The 17132-nt window shown below is 39.7% G+C and overlaps 1 protein-coding gene across 21 annotated transcripts in view; it reads left to right on the top strand.

Moving 5' to 3' along the window:
- PHLDB2 (pleckstrin homology like domain family B member 2) overlaps positions 1-15284 on the top strand; it is a 228078-nt gene extending 212794 nt beyond the window's left edge. For all 21 annotated transcript variants that reach the window (XM_086675472.1, XM_086675463.1, XM_086675464.1 and 18 more), the window contains 5 exons: positions 3766-3856; positions 4764-4910; positions 6919-7138; positions 12588-12673; positions 13277-15284. In XM_086675472.1, coding sequence (XP_086531598.1) covers positions 3766-3856; positions 4764-4910; positions 6919-7138; positions 12588-12673; positions 13277-13417 — 685 coding nt within the window. In that variant the 3' untranslated portion in view covers positions 13418-15284. The remainder of the gene's footprint in view (positions 1-3765; positions 3857-4763; positions 4911-6918; positions 7139-12587; positions 12674-13276) is intronic.
- The last annotated feature ends 1848 nt before the right edge of the window (positions 15285-17132 follow it).

Below are 17132 nucleotides of genomic sequence, written 5' to 3'. Positions count from 1 at the left end.
AAAAACCATGGGCTGAAAATATTTGTTTCTAACCGAGTTATTTCCAACCAATTCATGTGGATAGGTTTCATGTAGCTCAAGGTCATACTTAGGCCAGTAATTGGAAGCTGTAGAAAGACAGATTTTGATTCAACTTAAGTATCAACATTCTAAGAATGTTGTCCAGTCGATGAAGAAATGGATACAATAAGTTTTCTGTATCTAACAATGTTCAGGCACAAGTTGGACCAAAAGTGAGTATGTTGTAGAAAGAACTGTAGGGTAGATGGAGATTAGACTCTTGGTGAGGGCTTTTTTGGTTTTTTTTAATTGATGAGTTTTTGAGACCTGAGACGTAATGAACAAATTATTTATTTCCAAATAAACTGGAGACATAAGACATATATATCTGATGTCACAGAGAACACGATAGAATATAAACATGATTTTGTGCTGTTCTAGGGCCTGAAGTTTGTCCGGGGCTTTCTCAGTTGAGCTGACAAAGTGTGCCCCTTTAACGTCTGTGAGATTGACTATTCTTAATAAGGAGGAATACGAATTCTTGCACAAAAATTTAAAGATTTTTTGGGGCGCCTGGGTGGCTCAGTCGGTTAAGCGTCCAACTTCAGCTCAGGTCATGATCTCACAGTCCATGAGTTCGAGCCCCGCATCAGGCTCTGTGCTGCCAGCTCAGAGCCTGGAGCCTGCTTCAGATTCTGTGTCTCCTTCTCTCTCTGCGCCCCCCACCCCGTCAGCTATGCTCTGTCTCTCTCTGTCTCTCAAAAATAAATAAACATTTAAAAAAATTTTTTTTTCTTTAATCCTTGCTGGTTGAAGAGAATAGAATTTACCCTTTTGTACCTCTCCCAACAGTTCATAGAAATAATGAGGAGAAATTGCCATGTTTTTGTCCTTGTCAGGAGAACACTCCTGGCTAAAAATGGGCCCAAAGTAACCCTGCAAAGTACAGAGATCAGTTAACTTCTAAGGATACAGCATTCCTAAGGCTGTCCCTTTCCTGGATGAATGCATTTTGTAATAGGGCTGGAAGTACTGATTTTTTTTTTTTTTCTAAAAGATGATTTTTTAGAGCAGTTTTTGGTTCACAGCAAAACTGAGCGGAAGATACAGAGATCCCTGTCCCTGCACGTACATAGCCTCCCCCATTATCAACATTCCCCATCAGAGTGGTAGATTTATTACAGTTAATGAACCTATGTTGAGGGGCGCTTGGGTGGTTTTGGTGAGGCATCCAACTTCAGCTCAGGTCAGATCTCACAGTTCGTGGGTTCAAACCCCACGTCGAACTCTGTGCTGACAGCTCAGAGCCTGGAGCCTGCTTTGGATTCTGTGCCTCCCTCTCTCTCTTCCCCTCCCCCACTCATACTCTGTGTCTCTTTCTCTATCAAAAATAAATAAACATTAAAAAAATTTTTTTTCACGAACCTATGTTGACACATCATTGTCACCCAGGGTCCATAGCTTACAACAGGGTTTACCTTTGATGTTGTGCATTCTGTGGATTTGAACAAATGTATAATGTCCCATATGCATCATTAATTACAGTGTCATACAGAGGGCTTTCATTGCCCTAAAAATCCTCTGTGCTCTGCATATACATCCTTCCCTCCCTCCCACCCGCCACTTCAAACCGCTGGCCACCACTAAATTAATCTTTTTACTGTCTCCATGTCTCCATGGTTTACTGTCTCCTTTTCCAGAATGTCATATAGTTGGAGTCATACAGGGTGTAGCCTTTTCAGATTGGCTTCTTTCACTTAAATATGCATTTAAGTTTCCTCCATGTCTCTTCATGACTTGATAGCTCATTTCTTTTTAGAGCTGAATAATATTCCATTTTCTGAAAGTGCTGCCATTTAGTTATTCATTTACCTACTGAAGGATATCTTGGTCGCTTCCAAATTTTGGCAATTATGAATAAAGCTGCTATAGAGCTGCTATTACTGACTTTAAGATAAACTGTATGTATGACGTTGCTGTGGTCATTGATCTGTGGAAAGGAATTTAGCCCTATGCTTGAAACAACCTAGATTTGAGTTGATCAACAATATAATTTGGGGAGATATACTAAAAATTATCCTTTTCATTTTCATATGAATTTAACTTTTTAATATTTATTTATTTTTGAGAAAGAGAGAGAGAGAGACAGAGTGCGAGCTGAGAGGGATGGAGAGAGGAGAGGGAGACACAGAATGTGAAGCAGGTTCAAGGCTCTGAGCTGTCAGCAGAGCCCGATGCGGGGCTCGAACCCACGAACCGCGAGATCATGACCTGAGCTGAAGGTGAATGCTCAACTGACCGAGCCACCCAGGTGCCCCTTATTTTCATATGAATTCATTTTTATATAAATGCATCTGACATGAATCCCTACTATGTGCCAGTCTCTATGCTATGGAAGATAACAGGCACAAAAGCATCTCTGTCCCCAAGAGAGTCTAGAAAAGAAGACCTATATTCAATGGCTATACAAGGATACATGCATAGGAAATAACACTGGTTCTCTATGGCTGGAATATCAGAGTAAATAAGTTTTGACCTAGGTCATGCCCCTGTTTCCAGAACACTCAAATAAAACGTCAGTAAGAGAAAAATAACGTTTTTTGGTTTGCGTTAAACATTTCCAAGTTCTTCTATTTCTCTTTTAGTTACTTACCCTAACTGTTCTTGCAGCTTTTACTCCTTAAGGTTTTTGCCTTCACTTGTTTGCATGATGTCTTTCTCGAGATGCATTTCTTATAAATTCTCCGATTAAAAAAAAAAAAGATGCATTTCTTTTGAAGCTCTTGAATCTTTTCATAGCGTTTCCTCATCGGTATATGGTGGATGAGTATTGGGTATCATTGACAAAACTAGCCACCCACCACCCTTCTGTTGCACCTATGAGAGAAGTCTTTTTTTAATTGGCATCATCCTGTAAGAAATAAAATGTTGAGGCACCTGGGTGGCTCAGTCCGTTAAGCGTCTGACTTTGGCTCAGGTCACGATCTCACGGTTTGTGAGTTCCAGCTCCACATCAGGCTCTGTGTTGTCAGCATGGAGCTTGCTTTGGATCCTCTGTCCCCCTCTCTCTGCCCCTCCACCCTCCCTCAAAAATAAACATTAAAAAAAGAAGAAATAAAATGTCATAAGTATGTATTTTTTTAGTAATCTCTACACCCGATGTGGAGCTTGAACCCATGACCCTGAGATCAAGAATCACACACTCTTCTAACTGAGCCAGCCAGGCGCCCTCTAAAATGTCCACGTGTATAGAGGCACAGCAAAAAAGCAGCTGGGAACACATATTTCCAAACCAAATAAAGTGTCTTCAAACCTTAGGTATCATCTGCATAGAACTCTGTAGTCTTATTGGTCTGGTATCTCTGAACGTTTAAATTAAAAAGAAGGCCTCCCACAGTCCATTAATTTTTAGACCCTGGAAAAAGTATTTTGAGAACACACTTTGTAAGATTTAGTTTGTGTTTATTTATTTATGACTAAAGCACTCTACTTTGGTATTATTTTCCTTGCCTATATTTTGTCTCCTAAACTGAGATAAGCCAATGTCACCTACAGTTTTCAGACCTGAACTGAGTTTCCTTTTCAGGCCAATGACTCTCCTAAGTAACATCCTTTAAATTACATTGGATTGCATTGTTCACCATCCTGGAACCTGGAACCTGTGAGCGGGTGTGCGTGTGCACATCTGCGTGGGTACTTAAAGAGACATCCCTCCCAAACAATATTCTTAAAAGGGTATTTTGTGTTCTGCTGTGTTCTATTCAGTGCCAGCACTTCAAATATTGCCAGAATAGAAGAAATGGAGAGACTTTTGAAGCAGGCGCATGCGGAGAAGACTCGGCTGCTTGAATCCAGGGTAGGTACAATATCTTTCCACCAGAGGTCAATGAGCTCATGGTTCAAGTTGTCCTGCACCTGACAGGAAACCGTCCTTGGGCCTTATTAACCAGTATAATCTTGGAGTCGTCACTCAACCTTTTTGGTCTCATTTTTGTTACCTGAAAAGTAAGGGTGTTAGGATTTCTTGGCCTCCTGACCGCACTACAATATTTTGTAATTTAAAATAGGTATAGTGTCAACGTAGACCGAAATGAATGGTTTGTATTGAATTTTCCCTTTGATGGCCACTGTGGTTGCCTGCCAAAGAACAAGGAGGAATATCATGTCTTTATGTTTTCTCTCTTCCTTGCCAGCTTGTGTGAACTGTGCTATTGTAATATTTAAAATCCCACGTTATTGTGACTGCATTTCAAGCCAGAATCTGAACTTCCTTAGGAATCCCCCCAAATGCCTTTGCATCCTGCCTTAAAGGGCCCCTCCTTTCCTCTTCCGACTTCCCTGTGGGCTTCCTCTGCTACCTCCAGCCAGGAAGCCACAAAGCAACAAAGAAACCAGAGGGACCGATGGCCTTCAGTTAGAAGATGGCCACTGAAAGGAGGGCTCAAGGTCATGACTAGTGTTGGGTGACCAGTTTGATCCTTTGTTTTAAAAATGCGAGGGTTGTAGTCACCAGCATGAAATGACTGAGTTCCACAGCTGGATGTTCACTTAATATTCAGTTGTTAACTAAATGTCATGGTTGCCTTTCTGCGTGGGATGATTTAAAAAACTATGTGAGGGGTGATTCTAGTCTAGGTGATATATTGTAAGAGCCCAGGCTATAAAGCCAACAATTGTCTAGGGAGAATTTTCTTTTCCATTAGTTGGAATCATCCAAGTATAACCAGTATATCTTAAAATTTGTTCGGAATAATGGTATTTAGGAACGGGAAATGGAAGCCAAGAAACGAGCTCTGGAAGAAGAAAAACGACGCCGAGAACTCCTGGAAAAACGATTGCAGGAAGAAACTAGCCAGCGACAGAAGTTAATTGAAAAGGAAGTAAAAATAAGAGAGAAACAAAGGGCACAGGTTGGTCGGTCAGTCTGGATGGATTAGAATAGGTTGCCCCCTGCTGGTCATTGTTTAGAAGACAGTCATGCTGTGTCAGGATGGCTTTCTTGGCACTGTGCTCAGCAGCCCTTCTTGACATGTAACTGCTGGGACAGAAACAAACAAACAAACAAACAAACAAACAAAATATATGCTTATCTCAAAACTCATTGAGGGGCACCTGGGTGGTGCAGTTGGTTAAGTGTCCCATTTCGGCTCAGGTCATGATCTCATGGTTTGAGAGTTTGAGCCCCACATTGGGCTCTCAGAGCCTGCTTTGTTTGGATCCTCTGTCTCCCTCTCTCTCTTCCCCTCCCCCCCCCTTTCTCTCTCATGCGTGGTGTCTCTCAAAAATAAGTAAACATTTAAAAAAAAACTCATTGAGACCTACTACTCAAATGATACTTTGGTCACGCATAGAACAATTCGGCGGGAGAGGCAGTTTTTCTTCTGCCCATTTTTAGGAGTATATTTAAAAGGACCATGTTTTTCCAAGCAGCTTTGAAAAATGCTGCCAGATACTGAAAACAAATACAACACCCAAACTAAAACCTTTGGTTGAGGAAGAGAAAAGCTTCTATGAAGCCATTTTTGGAAGCAAATACTCCAGAACAAAATAATTTTACCAACCCAATTTCTTGGTAGTTTTTTTTCCTAACCACTGTATTGTCACACATATCCCCTTTGCTACAGCCGTCCACACATGGGTGCAAGGTTACTGAACTCCAGCAAAACTCAGGAAAATCACCCATTTCCTTTCACTTCCAATCCCGTTTATCATAGAGTTTGAATCTTTGCAACTAAAAAGCTGCTTATCTAATGTAGGTCGGCTGAGGAACTAAAATAAAATCTTGTGAAGTGCCAATTATTTCAAGTTCAAACCCATTTTACCAAGTTTTACTAGACTTCATAAAAAGTACCATTCCTCTTATTCTTCATAGTTGCTGGCAGTTTGGTAGCATGGCAGTGAGAGACCCATCTTGGAGACTCTGTGTGTTTTTGAGGTATCAGTAAGTCTCTGGCATCTGTCTAAAGTCAAAGTACCACAGACTCAAAGGCAAAATATTGCAGGAAAAATTCAAAGTAAAACTTGTTCATTTTATTTCATTATGCCGATCCTTTGCCAAATTATGATTCGCGGTGAAAGTCATCCCTGGCTATTTGGTATTCGAAGCCAATCCAAAAAAGTACAATTCTCTATTTGAATCCTAATTATAAGGTTTTCCTCCAAGTATATATGTAGGTCATTTTCCCCAGGGCAGAAGGATAGGGTTATTAACAGAATAAAGTCAAACACCATTTTGGAAATGTGACCCATGGTGATACGTGCTTCCTAGATTAGACGAACTTCTCTACTCCAGCCATAGTAAAATAAAAGACATCCACATACATCTTTTCCATATCTGCTCATTGGATAGCTCATTGAGTATGGCTTTGATTCCACATCTCACCTTATTTTAGCTTCACTTCTCAAAACATACATCTCTGCCTTCAATTTCTACCAGAGGGTGTGTATCAGCCAACATGTATAGCTTTAGGGGATCTCGCAGGGCCGGGGGGGGGGGGGGTGTACTTACTAAATACTGTTCACCAGTCATGTCATGTCTGAGATTATTTAAGAACTAATGTTAGGTGGTGATAGGGAGAGGCCCAGGGAACTTCGTGCCTCATTTCCCTGTGTTTTGAAGTGCGATATGCCTCTTGTAAAACTAAGGTTAATGACGTTTTTCCATTTTCTCATCTGCCCTTCTCAAGGAGTAGAACCTGTCCACCTGAGTTTATCCCTCCCCCTCCCCCGCATATTGTAGCATCCTTCTGAAAACACTATGCATTTTTTAAACTCCAAAGAATAATGTTTATCTTCAGTTCTCATAATCACATGAACACTTGAATGCTTAGGCTTTCCAGTTCATGTCCACTCAAATAACTGTGACCTTAAACGAAATAAGTACTTAGCTATATATGACACGGGGTTGTGCTTTTCCAGGCCCGACCTTTGACACGCTATCTGCCCGTCCGGAAGGAAGACTTTGATTTGCGAAGCCACGTAGAGACTGCCGGCCACAATATCGATACCTGTTATCATGTATCGATCACAGAGAAGACCTGCCGAGGATTCCTTATCAAAATGGGTGGAAAAATTAAAACTTGGAAAAAACGATGGTTTGTGTTTGATCGGAACAAGCGCACATTCTCTTATTATGCAGGTGAGTGATAAAAAACTCTTAAGTGATATATTCAAATCAGGAACTCTCTGTTAAAGAGCAAAGGTAATAAAAGTCAGTATAAATAGGTTGATTGGTAACTAATAGAATTAAGGGCAATATTAGCTTTGTAGGTCTATATTACTTTATATTAGGGTTGTATAGTCCCCATGATATGTATGATTTCCTCTCTAGAAATAAATATTGGGGGCACCTGAGTGGCTTAGTCAGTTGGGCATCCGTCCGACTTTGGCGTGGGTCATGATTTCAAGGTTCAAGGGTTCGAGCCCTGCGGTGGGCTCCGTGCTGATAGCTCAGAGCCTGGAGCCTGCTTTGGATTCTCTCTCTCTGCCTCTCTCTCTCTCTCTCTCTCTCTCAAAAATAAATAAACATTAAAAAAATTTTTAGGGGCACCTGGGTGGCTCAGTCGGTTGAGCATCTGACTTTGGCTCAGGTCAGGATCTCGCAGTTTGTGAGTTCGAGCCCCGTGTCGGGTTCTGTGCTGACAGCTCAGAGCCTGGAGCCTGTTTCAGATTCTGTGTCTCCCTCTCTCTGCCCCTTCCCCACTCATGCTCTGTCTCTCTCTGTCTCTCAAAAATGAATAAACGTTCAAAAAAAATTTTTTTTAATTTTTAAAGAAATAATAAAAATTATCTATTATTTTAAAAGTGTGAATTAGTCTGTTCGGGTTCTGAAATAACCTGAAGTCTGAACAAATATTAAATGGAGTTTATCCTTTTAGACCAAAATATTGACTTTTATACTACAAAGCCAGAAAAAAGGTTTCTGTTTATTTATTTATGGTCATATGACCTATTTAAGTCACACACAATTAGGCAGCCTTAGCTAACAGACATCCAGCTACAGTCTGTAAATTAGGATGTTATTTAAGCCGAGAGTAAAGCTCATCAGTGAACAGGTGAACAAGTATTTATTAACTGACTGAAATATTTTTGGATTGCTTAAATGATGGATTGTGAGAAACATACCCCCCTGAGTCTTCAAAAAAATACAGGAATATTTATGTAACTGCTGTACTTACTAAAAAGTCTCGGGGCACCTGGATGGCTCAGTCCGTTAAGTGTCCAACTCTTTTTTTTTTTTTTTTTAATTTTTTTTTTTTCTTTCAACGTTTATTTATTTTTGGGACAGAGAGAGACACAGCATGAACGGGGGAGGGGCAGAGAGAGAGGGAGACACAGAATCGGACACAGGCTCCAGGCTCTGAGCCATCAGCCCAGAGCCCGACGCGGGGCTCGAACTCACGGAGCGCGAGATCGTGACCTGGCTGAAGTCGGACACTTAACCGACTGTGCCACCCAGGCGCCCCCCCAACTCTTGATTTCAGCTCAGGTCGTGATCTCAAGGTCGTGAGCTGGAGCCCTGTTCTGCATTGAACGTGGAGCCTGCTTAGGCTCTCTCTCCCCCCCCCCCACCCCTCTCTCTCTCAAAAAAAAAAAAAAAAAAGAAAAGAAAAAGAAAAAAGTTTCTTACTCCTGGGTCACATACGAAACACGTCCATTGTTAGCACAGATTTAGCTCTGCTCTCTTAAGCAACTAAAGAAAAGTAATATCATGCAAGAGTTTATGAAGAGACCCTGTGGTGACTGTATCAGCGTTTATGAGCAATGTCAAATAAAGAATCAATTGTTAAATCAATGTAATAAGAAATAACAGTCTAGTCACTTAATCTACATAGTGTGAGGTCAGGATATGTTTATGAAGAGAAGTATGAGGCACTGAGAGGCATGTGGAAAACAAGGAGACCCTGGCTGGGGGGCCCCAGAGTTGGGGTGAGGAGGACCCAGGAGTGCATGCCGTTCAGTTAGGAGCTCTTTGGTGGGGCTCCAGTATGCAGTTAATGCTGTAGTGGCCCCAAGCGAATGGCCTAAACCCCCTTCCGGTTCCCTGCTTGCCTCTCTTGGGCCTTCTAATCTTGGGTTCTAAGAAAATCCAGAGACGTTCTCTTCAGTTAGTACAATAGAAAAGATGACAGTTTAATGAGAAATGCCAACTTATGTCTGCAAAATCCATAAACAAAACTTTGCCCTGTGCTAGTCTCCAAAGACAACCTCACCCAGAATTTTCCAAAGATAACATGTTAATTAACTTCAGACAAAACAGCTTCACTCTTCTCTCTGCTTCTCTTCTCCGAGACCCTTATTTCGTTCTTTCCTCTGTCAGCCAGGTCAGCTGCTCACTGCCTCCTCCTTCTGACCCATGTCAGAACCTGTGCTCCTAATGACCACGTAAACGCATTTTTCCAAATGTAAACTTCTTGGTGATCAGTTTTCTCTTTAAAAAATATATTATTTTTAAAATATTTTTATTAAAATATTTTATAGTTTTTATAATATACAACAAAAATATATTTATATATATATATCTACATGTTTTATGTAATATATAATAAAAAATATCTCTTTTTGATATATGAATGATTACTCAGAACTGTAACATATAAAACAGGCAAAAATTATGTTTCATGTAGCTTTTTAATATTCCCATATTGTATAACTGACCACTGCATCCTAGTTTGACAGACACTGTCCATTTGGCTCTGTTTACATCCATCAGTACTTGTCTGCTCCCCTGGCCTCCACTCCTGCTCTTTCCCCAAACATCACCAAGTGCAGGAATAGATCAGTCCACAGGAAGCCATGCAGATTGCAGTTCAGGCTGGACTTGACCCCACAGGCACCACACCCGCCCCTTCAGCTTGTCGTGAGGTAAAGGGCACCGTGCGTGTGAAGGAGCTGTAAACATGAGTGCTGATAGCTAATGTCGTAAGTCTCTGTGCTCATCACAGAGTCTCTGTGCCTCCATGCTTGGCCTCCTACATATTAACTGGGAAACCTTAGAAGAGTCTCTAAAGAAAACTGAGACAGAAAATATATCTGAAAATTGATGGGCTAATGCTACCAAAAGGAATGAATAGCTTTATCGTGTCAAGTTACAATAGCATTATTAATTCTCTTAGTTCGCAATGCCCTTGTGAGGCCAGCATTTTTGAGAGTTCTTTCTCAGATATGAACTGCCCTACAAACAAAAGGTTCATTCCCAGTTTTCTGCCTCCTTGAAACACTGATGACATTTACTTTTAGCTCCAGATTTTATTTTACACCTGCTTTCAGAAAGTAAAGTATTATTGTATTCCCATTAATACTGCAGTATCCTTTCCAGTGAACTGATTGAAACCCACTGAACGTGGCATTAATTAAAACGGTGCTTCCCAAGGAAGAGTAAAACAAACAAACAAAAAACCAGAACACATACAAATATGGTCCATGGTCAAACATGGTCAAATAAGTTTGGGAAATGATGAGTTAAGTGTAATTTAATAGCTTTATATTTTCCACTGAACCTCTCAGGGCTATTGTTTTTCAGACTAGCTTTCCATTGTTGTTGGAAAAAAGGGACATTCTTGGGTAAAAAACTTAACAGTAGAACAAAAGTGTAGGGGGCACCTGGGTGGCTCAGTCAGTTAAACATCTGACTCTTGATTTTGGCTCCGGCTCCGGTCATGATCCCACCCCACATGGGACTCCCCACTGACGACACCACATGGAGCCTGCTTGGGATTCTGACTCCCTCTCTCTTTGCCCCTCCCCCACTGGTTCTCTCTCTCTATCTCTCTTTCTCTCAAAATAAAAACAAATAAATTTTAAAAAGGTCTATACAATGAAAATAAGTCTCTTTCACATCACAAAAGTTCTGAACTTTTCCTAGTGTTAAGTCTGAAATATCTTTTCAGATTTTCTTTATTCATTTATATATACATTTTTTCAGATACATGTTTATATATATATGTATATGTTTCAGATAGATGTATATATATGCGTGTATATATACATATACATATATATGTATTCTTTCTTCTTTAATACAGTTAAGACCAGGGGCTCCTGGGTGGCTCAGTTAAGCATCTGACTCTTGATTTCGGCTCAGGTTATGATCTCACGGTTTGTGGGTTTGAGCCCCACATCGTGCTCTGTGCTGACAGCATGGGGCCTGCCTGGGATCCTCTCTCTCTCCCTCTTTGTTTCTGTCTCTCAAAATAAATAAATGAACTTCAAAAATACACAGTTGAGACCAAATTCTTCACTCTGTTCATAACTTTTGTCGCATAACAGCATTTCAGGATTTTCTCTGACGAGCACTTGCCGACCCAGCTCAGTCTTTCCAGTGGCTGTGTGGATTCCATTATGTGACCCGACCATAATTGGATCAGTCCCCTGTTAGAGTTCAGACAGATTTTTTGCTGTCTTCTGCTGTAACAAACACAAATCCGTGTGCATGTGCATGAGTAGCTCTTATACAATAAAGTTTTAGAAGTGGACTTGCTGAGTAAGAGGATTTTTTGCATTTTTAATTGGTGTCTTTTCCCAAACCGCCTTCCAAAAGGAGCTTTCTTATTTGCACTTCCACCAACAGGCTCTCTCTTTTTGCAGCCTCATCCACACTTTGAACACTTTTTAATATGCTCACACGCATTTGTGATCTTCTCTGTGTTTAAATTACAAAATATTTCAAGAACTTATTAGATCGTAGAGTGATGCTGTTTGGTTTGTGATTTGGTTGCTTTTGTTTTTGTTTTACGTTTTTGTTGGGTTTTTATGGCGAATTTGATGAAATCTTGGAAACAGTTTGAAACATGCTGCATTGAAAGATCACTAAATTATTGACATGAAGCTCTACTGGGAACGGGGAAAAAGCATGCTGAACAAGAAATTCATAGAAATATAAGTGGAATATTAATAAATAGAAATATAAGTAGAATATTATTTTAAGTTAGGTAAAAAAAAAAAAAAAAAACCCTTCTTAAAAAAACAAAAACCGGGGCGCCTGGGTGGCGCAGTCGGTTAAGCGTCCGACTTCAGCCAGGTCACGATCTCGTGGTCCGTGAGTTCGAGCCCCGCGTCGGGCTCTGGGCTGATGGCTCGGAGCCTGGAGCCTGTTTCTGATTCTGTGTCTCCCTCTCTCTCTGCCCCTCTCCCGTTCATGCTCTGTCTCTCTCTGTCCCAAAAATAAATAAACGTTGAAAAAAAAAATTAAAAAAAAAAAAAAACCTTACAAATCTCATTACGACAGCTCTACATATTAACATTTCCATTACAACCACAGTTTTGGAGAACGTGGGGAGATAATCAGTATCGGTGTCAGCAGTGTTTATATTTTGTGTGCTAACTTGACTGTCAGTAGTTCTGGGTTGTCTTTTTGACTGCAGATTTGCTAGAGAGCTTTGGGCAAAATCAATTAGTCCCTGAGGTTTGGGCTGATGGTTCCCTTTTTGTTTGTTTTTTTCAAAATAGAACTGGGCTAATGCCTTCACCTAAATTATCTGAATTGACCTCAGGTAACTTAAATACTAGATAAATATTGTAATAATTATACTGAAATTATAATCTTCCCAGTCTATCGTTGGTGATAAGGTATTTAACTATTATTGCAGACAAGCATGAAGCTAAATTAAAAGGAGTAATATACTTCCAAGCCATTGAAGAAGTGTATTATGATCACCTCAAGAATGCTAATAAGGTAAACACTGATTTTCAGATGTGAATGAATAATTGGGTTGGAAAAATGGTTTTTGAACTGCAAGCAATTTAGATGTGTTGCTCTGACATAACAGACTGATATGAGCAGAATCACTCTAGAAAAGCGAACATAGAGTAATTAGTATCGCTGATCTTTGGTGGAAGAAAAAATCATGGTGAAATGAGAAAATATTCTGGACATATTGATTCAGGAGACCTGCTAAGTGACTTGCTGAGGTTCTAAGAAGGGTCTACTACCTAGTTATAAGGAAGGATCTTAGTAGGACTAAGAATAGCAGCGGTTATTTATTGCGTACATTATCTAGGCACTGGGCTGGAGCTTTATCTACAAAGTAGCTGCTAAGAGGATTGATTGGTGAGCTCTCTGTGTGAGAGTTATTGTGCAGTGAGGCCAGAAAGATAGTCCTGAGAAAAATGCTGGAGGTGGGGGTACAGGTTCTACGAGAGCAAAAGTAATACCAATTGAGATTTCCACAAACTGGAAAACTTTTGAAGAGGAAAAAGCTCCCATAGATGTCTGTGTTATTTAATGTTACGATTTCAGGATGTTTGTTTTACATTCTTTAACTTTTTTGATTTTTAGAGTCCTAACCCGTTACTCACCTTCAGTGTCAAGACGCATGACAGAATCTACTATATGGTCGCGCCATCGCCGGAAGCCATGCGGATCTGGATGGATGTTATAGTTACTGGCGCAGAAGGTTACACCCACTTCTTGTTGTAGCAAACTGGCGCCAACAGTGTACTTCCGGGCAGACTGCAATAGTCTCTTACAAGAATGAAGCCATATTCAGTCCGGGATGGAGAGACCGGGACCCACAGGCCCATCCCTTTAACTGTGTATACTCAGAACTCCTTTTTACATTAACAGGAAGTCATTTGTAAAAGAGAAGAAGGGGGGTTGAATTCAAAGCTTGACGACAAGTAGCGAAAGGATTGAAGCACCTGTGAGAAAGAAAACACTATTTTGGTAAATAGCATCACTTATAGGAACACTTCTTATAAACTGTTTTTTATCAATTGTTTACTTTGGTGAAATAAACTGAACAGTTTACAAAAATGTATGTACTTGGAAATATGAAATTATTTTAGCACCCAAATTATTGGCATTGACATTATTCGTTAATCAACTGACGTTTTAAAAACCATTTTGCTGAAGGTTATTTTGTAAGTAGAAGCAAATAAGGGGTTGGGGGAGAGTTTTAGGAGTTTTGCCCTAATTATTATTAAGTACTGCACCTAAACCAAAGACTTGACATGACTTCTGTTTAATAGTGGTAGTTTCAAGTGATGAACTGTATTTGGTGTTACTCTACATTTTAAAATGGTACTTTGATGCCATCAGTTGCCCAGGAAGTTGACTCTGGAGAGTTACCCCTGGCATAAGCGACTGTACATATATAGCAAATCACTTGTTGTAAAAGAAGAAAAAACAAAAGGTTGTGTGTTTTAGACAGAAGCAGTCTTATTAGACAGGCATTCTGTCACTTGGAGCGATTAAAAATAAAGAGACTATTTCATGTTTTGCTAAAGATTTCTCCATTCCCGGTGCTGAGAATAAAGGTAGCCAGTAGCCGATTTCCTTAGGTTGTCTGTTTGCTCTTTATCGTGGAACACACCTCTTTTTGCAACCTCACGTGACATAACGATGAAACCAGAGCCCTATTTTCACCAAAGAACAGACCAGTGAAAATACTTACTTACAGAAGTAATGTTATAGAACAAGGAAAATGAACTCCAACTTAATGTTCTCTGTAATGTACTATTTCATTATGTATTTCTTTACAATTAGCTTTAGTTTTTTTAGAGTTAAGTTAATTTTTCTTGAATGAAATGACTTCAGGCAAGTCTCTTTTATAACAGTTTTTCAAATGCCACTTATCCTGGGTCTGTCATGTTGTGTGTATTTGTAAGTATGAACGTATTCTTTCCTAGAAGTTTGCAAATGAATATAAGTAGAGAATAATTAATGGCTTTGCTTACTAGTACAAGGTGAAATGACTAGATTGGAAGTGTCCATAACATCTTGATCTGGCCTGACTGGGTACAATGTTTAAAAATTTGCATTCTGGTTTGCACACATGTATACACGTTGCCAATAATAAGATTTTGCAACTGGATGACTCATGATTTTATTTGAACAGTGGAGGACAAGGTCACTATTGCAGAAGACAGTTTTATAATCTGTTTTTTTCAGACATCAGCCCTAAACCCTTGTAATGATCTAAGAGAGTGAAATGCAGTTGCTAAAATTTTGTTGGTTAATGTAAGATATAACTTTTCTGTACTGTACTGTACTTTCTCTATAGGATTATGAAGATATTCTAATCAACGTTATATTATGCATGATGTAGTAAACCTTTTAAAATGTGTGTTAAAATATGTTGAGTGTGGATTAAAATGTTGACCAGATTTCACAGCTGAAAATAAACTCATCTCTCGTCAGGAGGTTACCTATTGGTGACATAAGAGGAGATGGATTAATCAGCAAAAGTCAATTGTCAATCTCCATAAAGGTGGAGATTTTGTGTGCTAACATTATGATTTGTAGTTTTATAAAACTGAAATGAGATGACTCCTGACAAATGTGACATCTGACCGTCTTTTTGCAAAGATGCAATTATTACTGGGGATTCCAAGGGCTGTGTTTACTTATCTGACAGGGGAAAAAAAACTCACGCAGGTGGGAAGTAAAGGATTTTACTTGAAGGCAACCTCACTTGTCTCCCTGGACTAAGGCAGCAGATTTCAAAGAGAGAAATGGCCCCGAACAATATATCCTTACACTCCTGATAATGAAGGCAGCATTGACAGTGGGTACGGAAACAATTGGTCTACTTCAAGCCCATCACTGTAGGTAAAAGCATCTTCACTTGACACTAGCCACAGTTTTTCATGATTTGTTATACTGATAAGGGCGGATAGAGAAAACAATCTATGGGTTTCCCTACTCTTTTGAGCAGTGTTTTTCCCACTATGGAGACAAGTCAGATTGTTTTCATTTTGCTGTACATAAAATGCAAGATCTACAAAAATAAAAGGAGAGAATAGGGACAGGAATGATTGAGAATATTTGCAATTATCCAAAACCCATAGTGAGAAATGTTTATTGTTAAGATTTAAAGGACAACGAAGTGACACACATTGTCTATCACCTTAGTGATTTAGTTTCTTTGGAATCTACAACAGGCCTAGTGGAGAAATGGCAAAATAGCTCAACAACTTTTGGAGTGCATCCTGAAATCGAGCAGCCGTCCTTGCTATCTGTTTCTGGCACTACACCACTCAAGAAAGATCTATTTAGTTTTTATTTATCCAACTTTTTCCAATGTTCCAATAAGACAGGTTCTCAAGACTCCAAAGATAGGCTGGATTCACTGTATCCAACATTTGCCTTTAACTCTAGCACCAATCATTGCTCCAAAATGTATGACTAACATAGTAAAGTGGCTTTACTTAAGTATTTTATACCAGCTACCTTAACCTTAAGTAGAAAAAAACTAGATAAGATCTTACTTGCTGATGCCTGGGGCCCCCAGAATTCATTTTTTTTTCTTCTGCTTGCTTATAAGAATAGTGCTGTAGGGGTGCCTGGGTGGCTCAGTCGTTAAGCCACTCACTCTTGATCTCAGGGTTTTGAGTTCAAGCCCTGTGTTGGGCTCCAAGCTGAGCAGAGCCTACTTAAGTAAATAAATAAATAAAATAAATAGGGGTGCCTGGGTGGCTCAGTCAGTTAAGCAACAGACTTCGGCTCAGGTCTTGATCTCACAGTTCAGGGGTTCGAGCCCCACATCAGGCTCTGTGCTGACAGCTCAAGCCTGGAGCCTGCTTCGGATTCTGTGTCTCCCTCTCTCTGCCCCTCCCCCACTTGTTCTCTCTCTCTCTCTCTCTCTCTCTCTCTGAAAAATAAAATGTAAAATATATATGGTGTATATATTTATGGTGTGTGTGTGTGTGTGTGTGTGTGTGTGTGTATATATATATATATATATATATATATATATGGTGCTGTAGCAGATTATATGCATCCTTAGGAACTAATACTGTTCTTTACAGAAGAGTCACAGACTGGAGCCACTAGATCAAGGGCGCTGAAAATGATGCACATTTTAAATTGTGCACAGATTACTTGACAGAAGAGTTTAGCAATTAACCCTGCTACCAACCATACAGGAGTGCCAGTTTTCCATCATCCTTGCCCATAGTTGCTCTGTTAATTTTTCCCAATCTGACAGGTGAGAAAAATAACATGTTATTTTTTTATTCACATTTTTCAATTAGTGAAGTTGAACATCTTTATAGATGAAGCGCCTACTCACAGCCGTTGGCTAATTCCATTGAATTATAGGGTTTTTTTTTTCCTTATTACTAGGAGCAGGCTGAATAGAAGTATTAATGTTCTGTTATCTGTGCCGTAAAATCAGTTTTTCTAGACTCTC

The sequence above is a fragment of the Puma concolor genome, chromosome C2 (assembly GCF_028749965.1).
Source record: "Puma concolor isolate L17-30 chromosome C2, mPumCon1.1.hap2, whole genome shotgun sequence".
NCBI lineage: Eukaryota > Metazoa > Chordata > Mammalia > Carnivora > Felidae > Puma > Puma concolor.
Note: the sequence above shows the minus strand (reverse complement) of the source record. Positions and strands in the feature narration are given on the sequence as shown.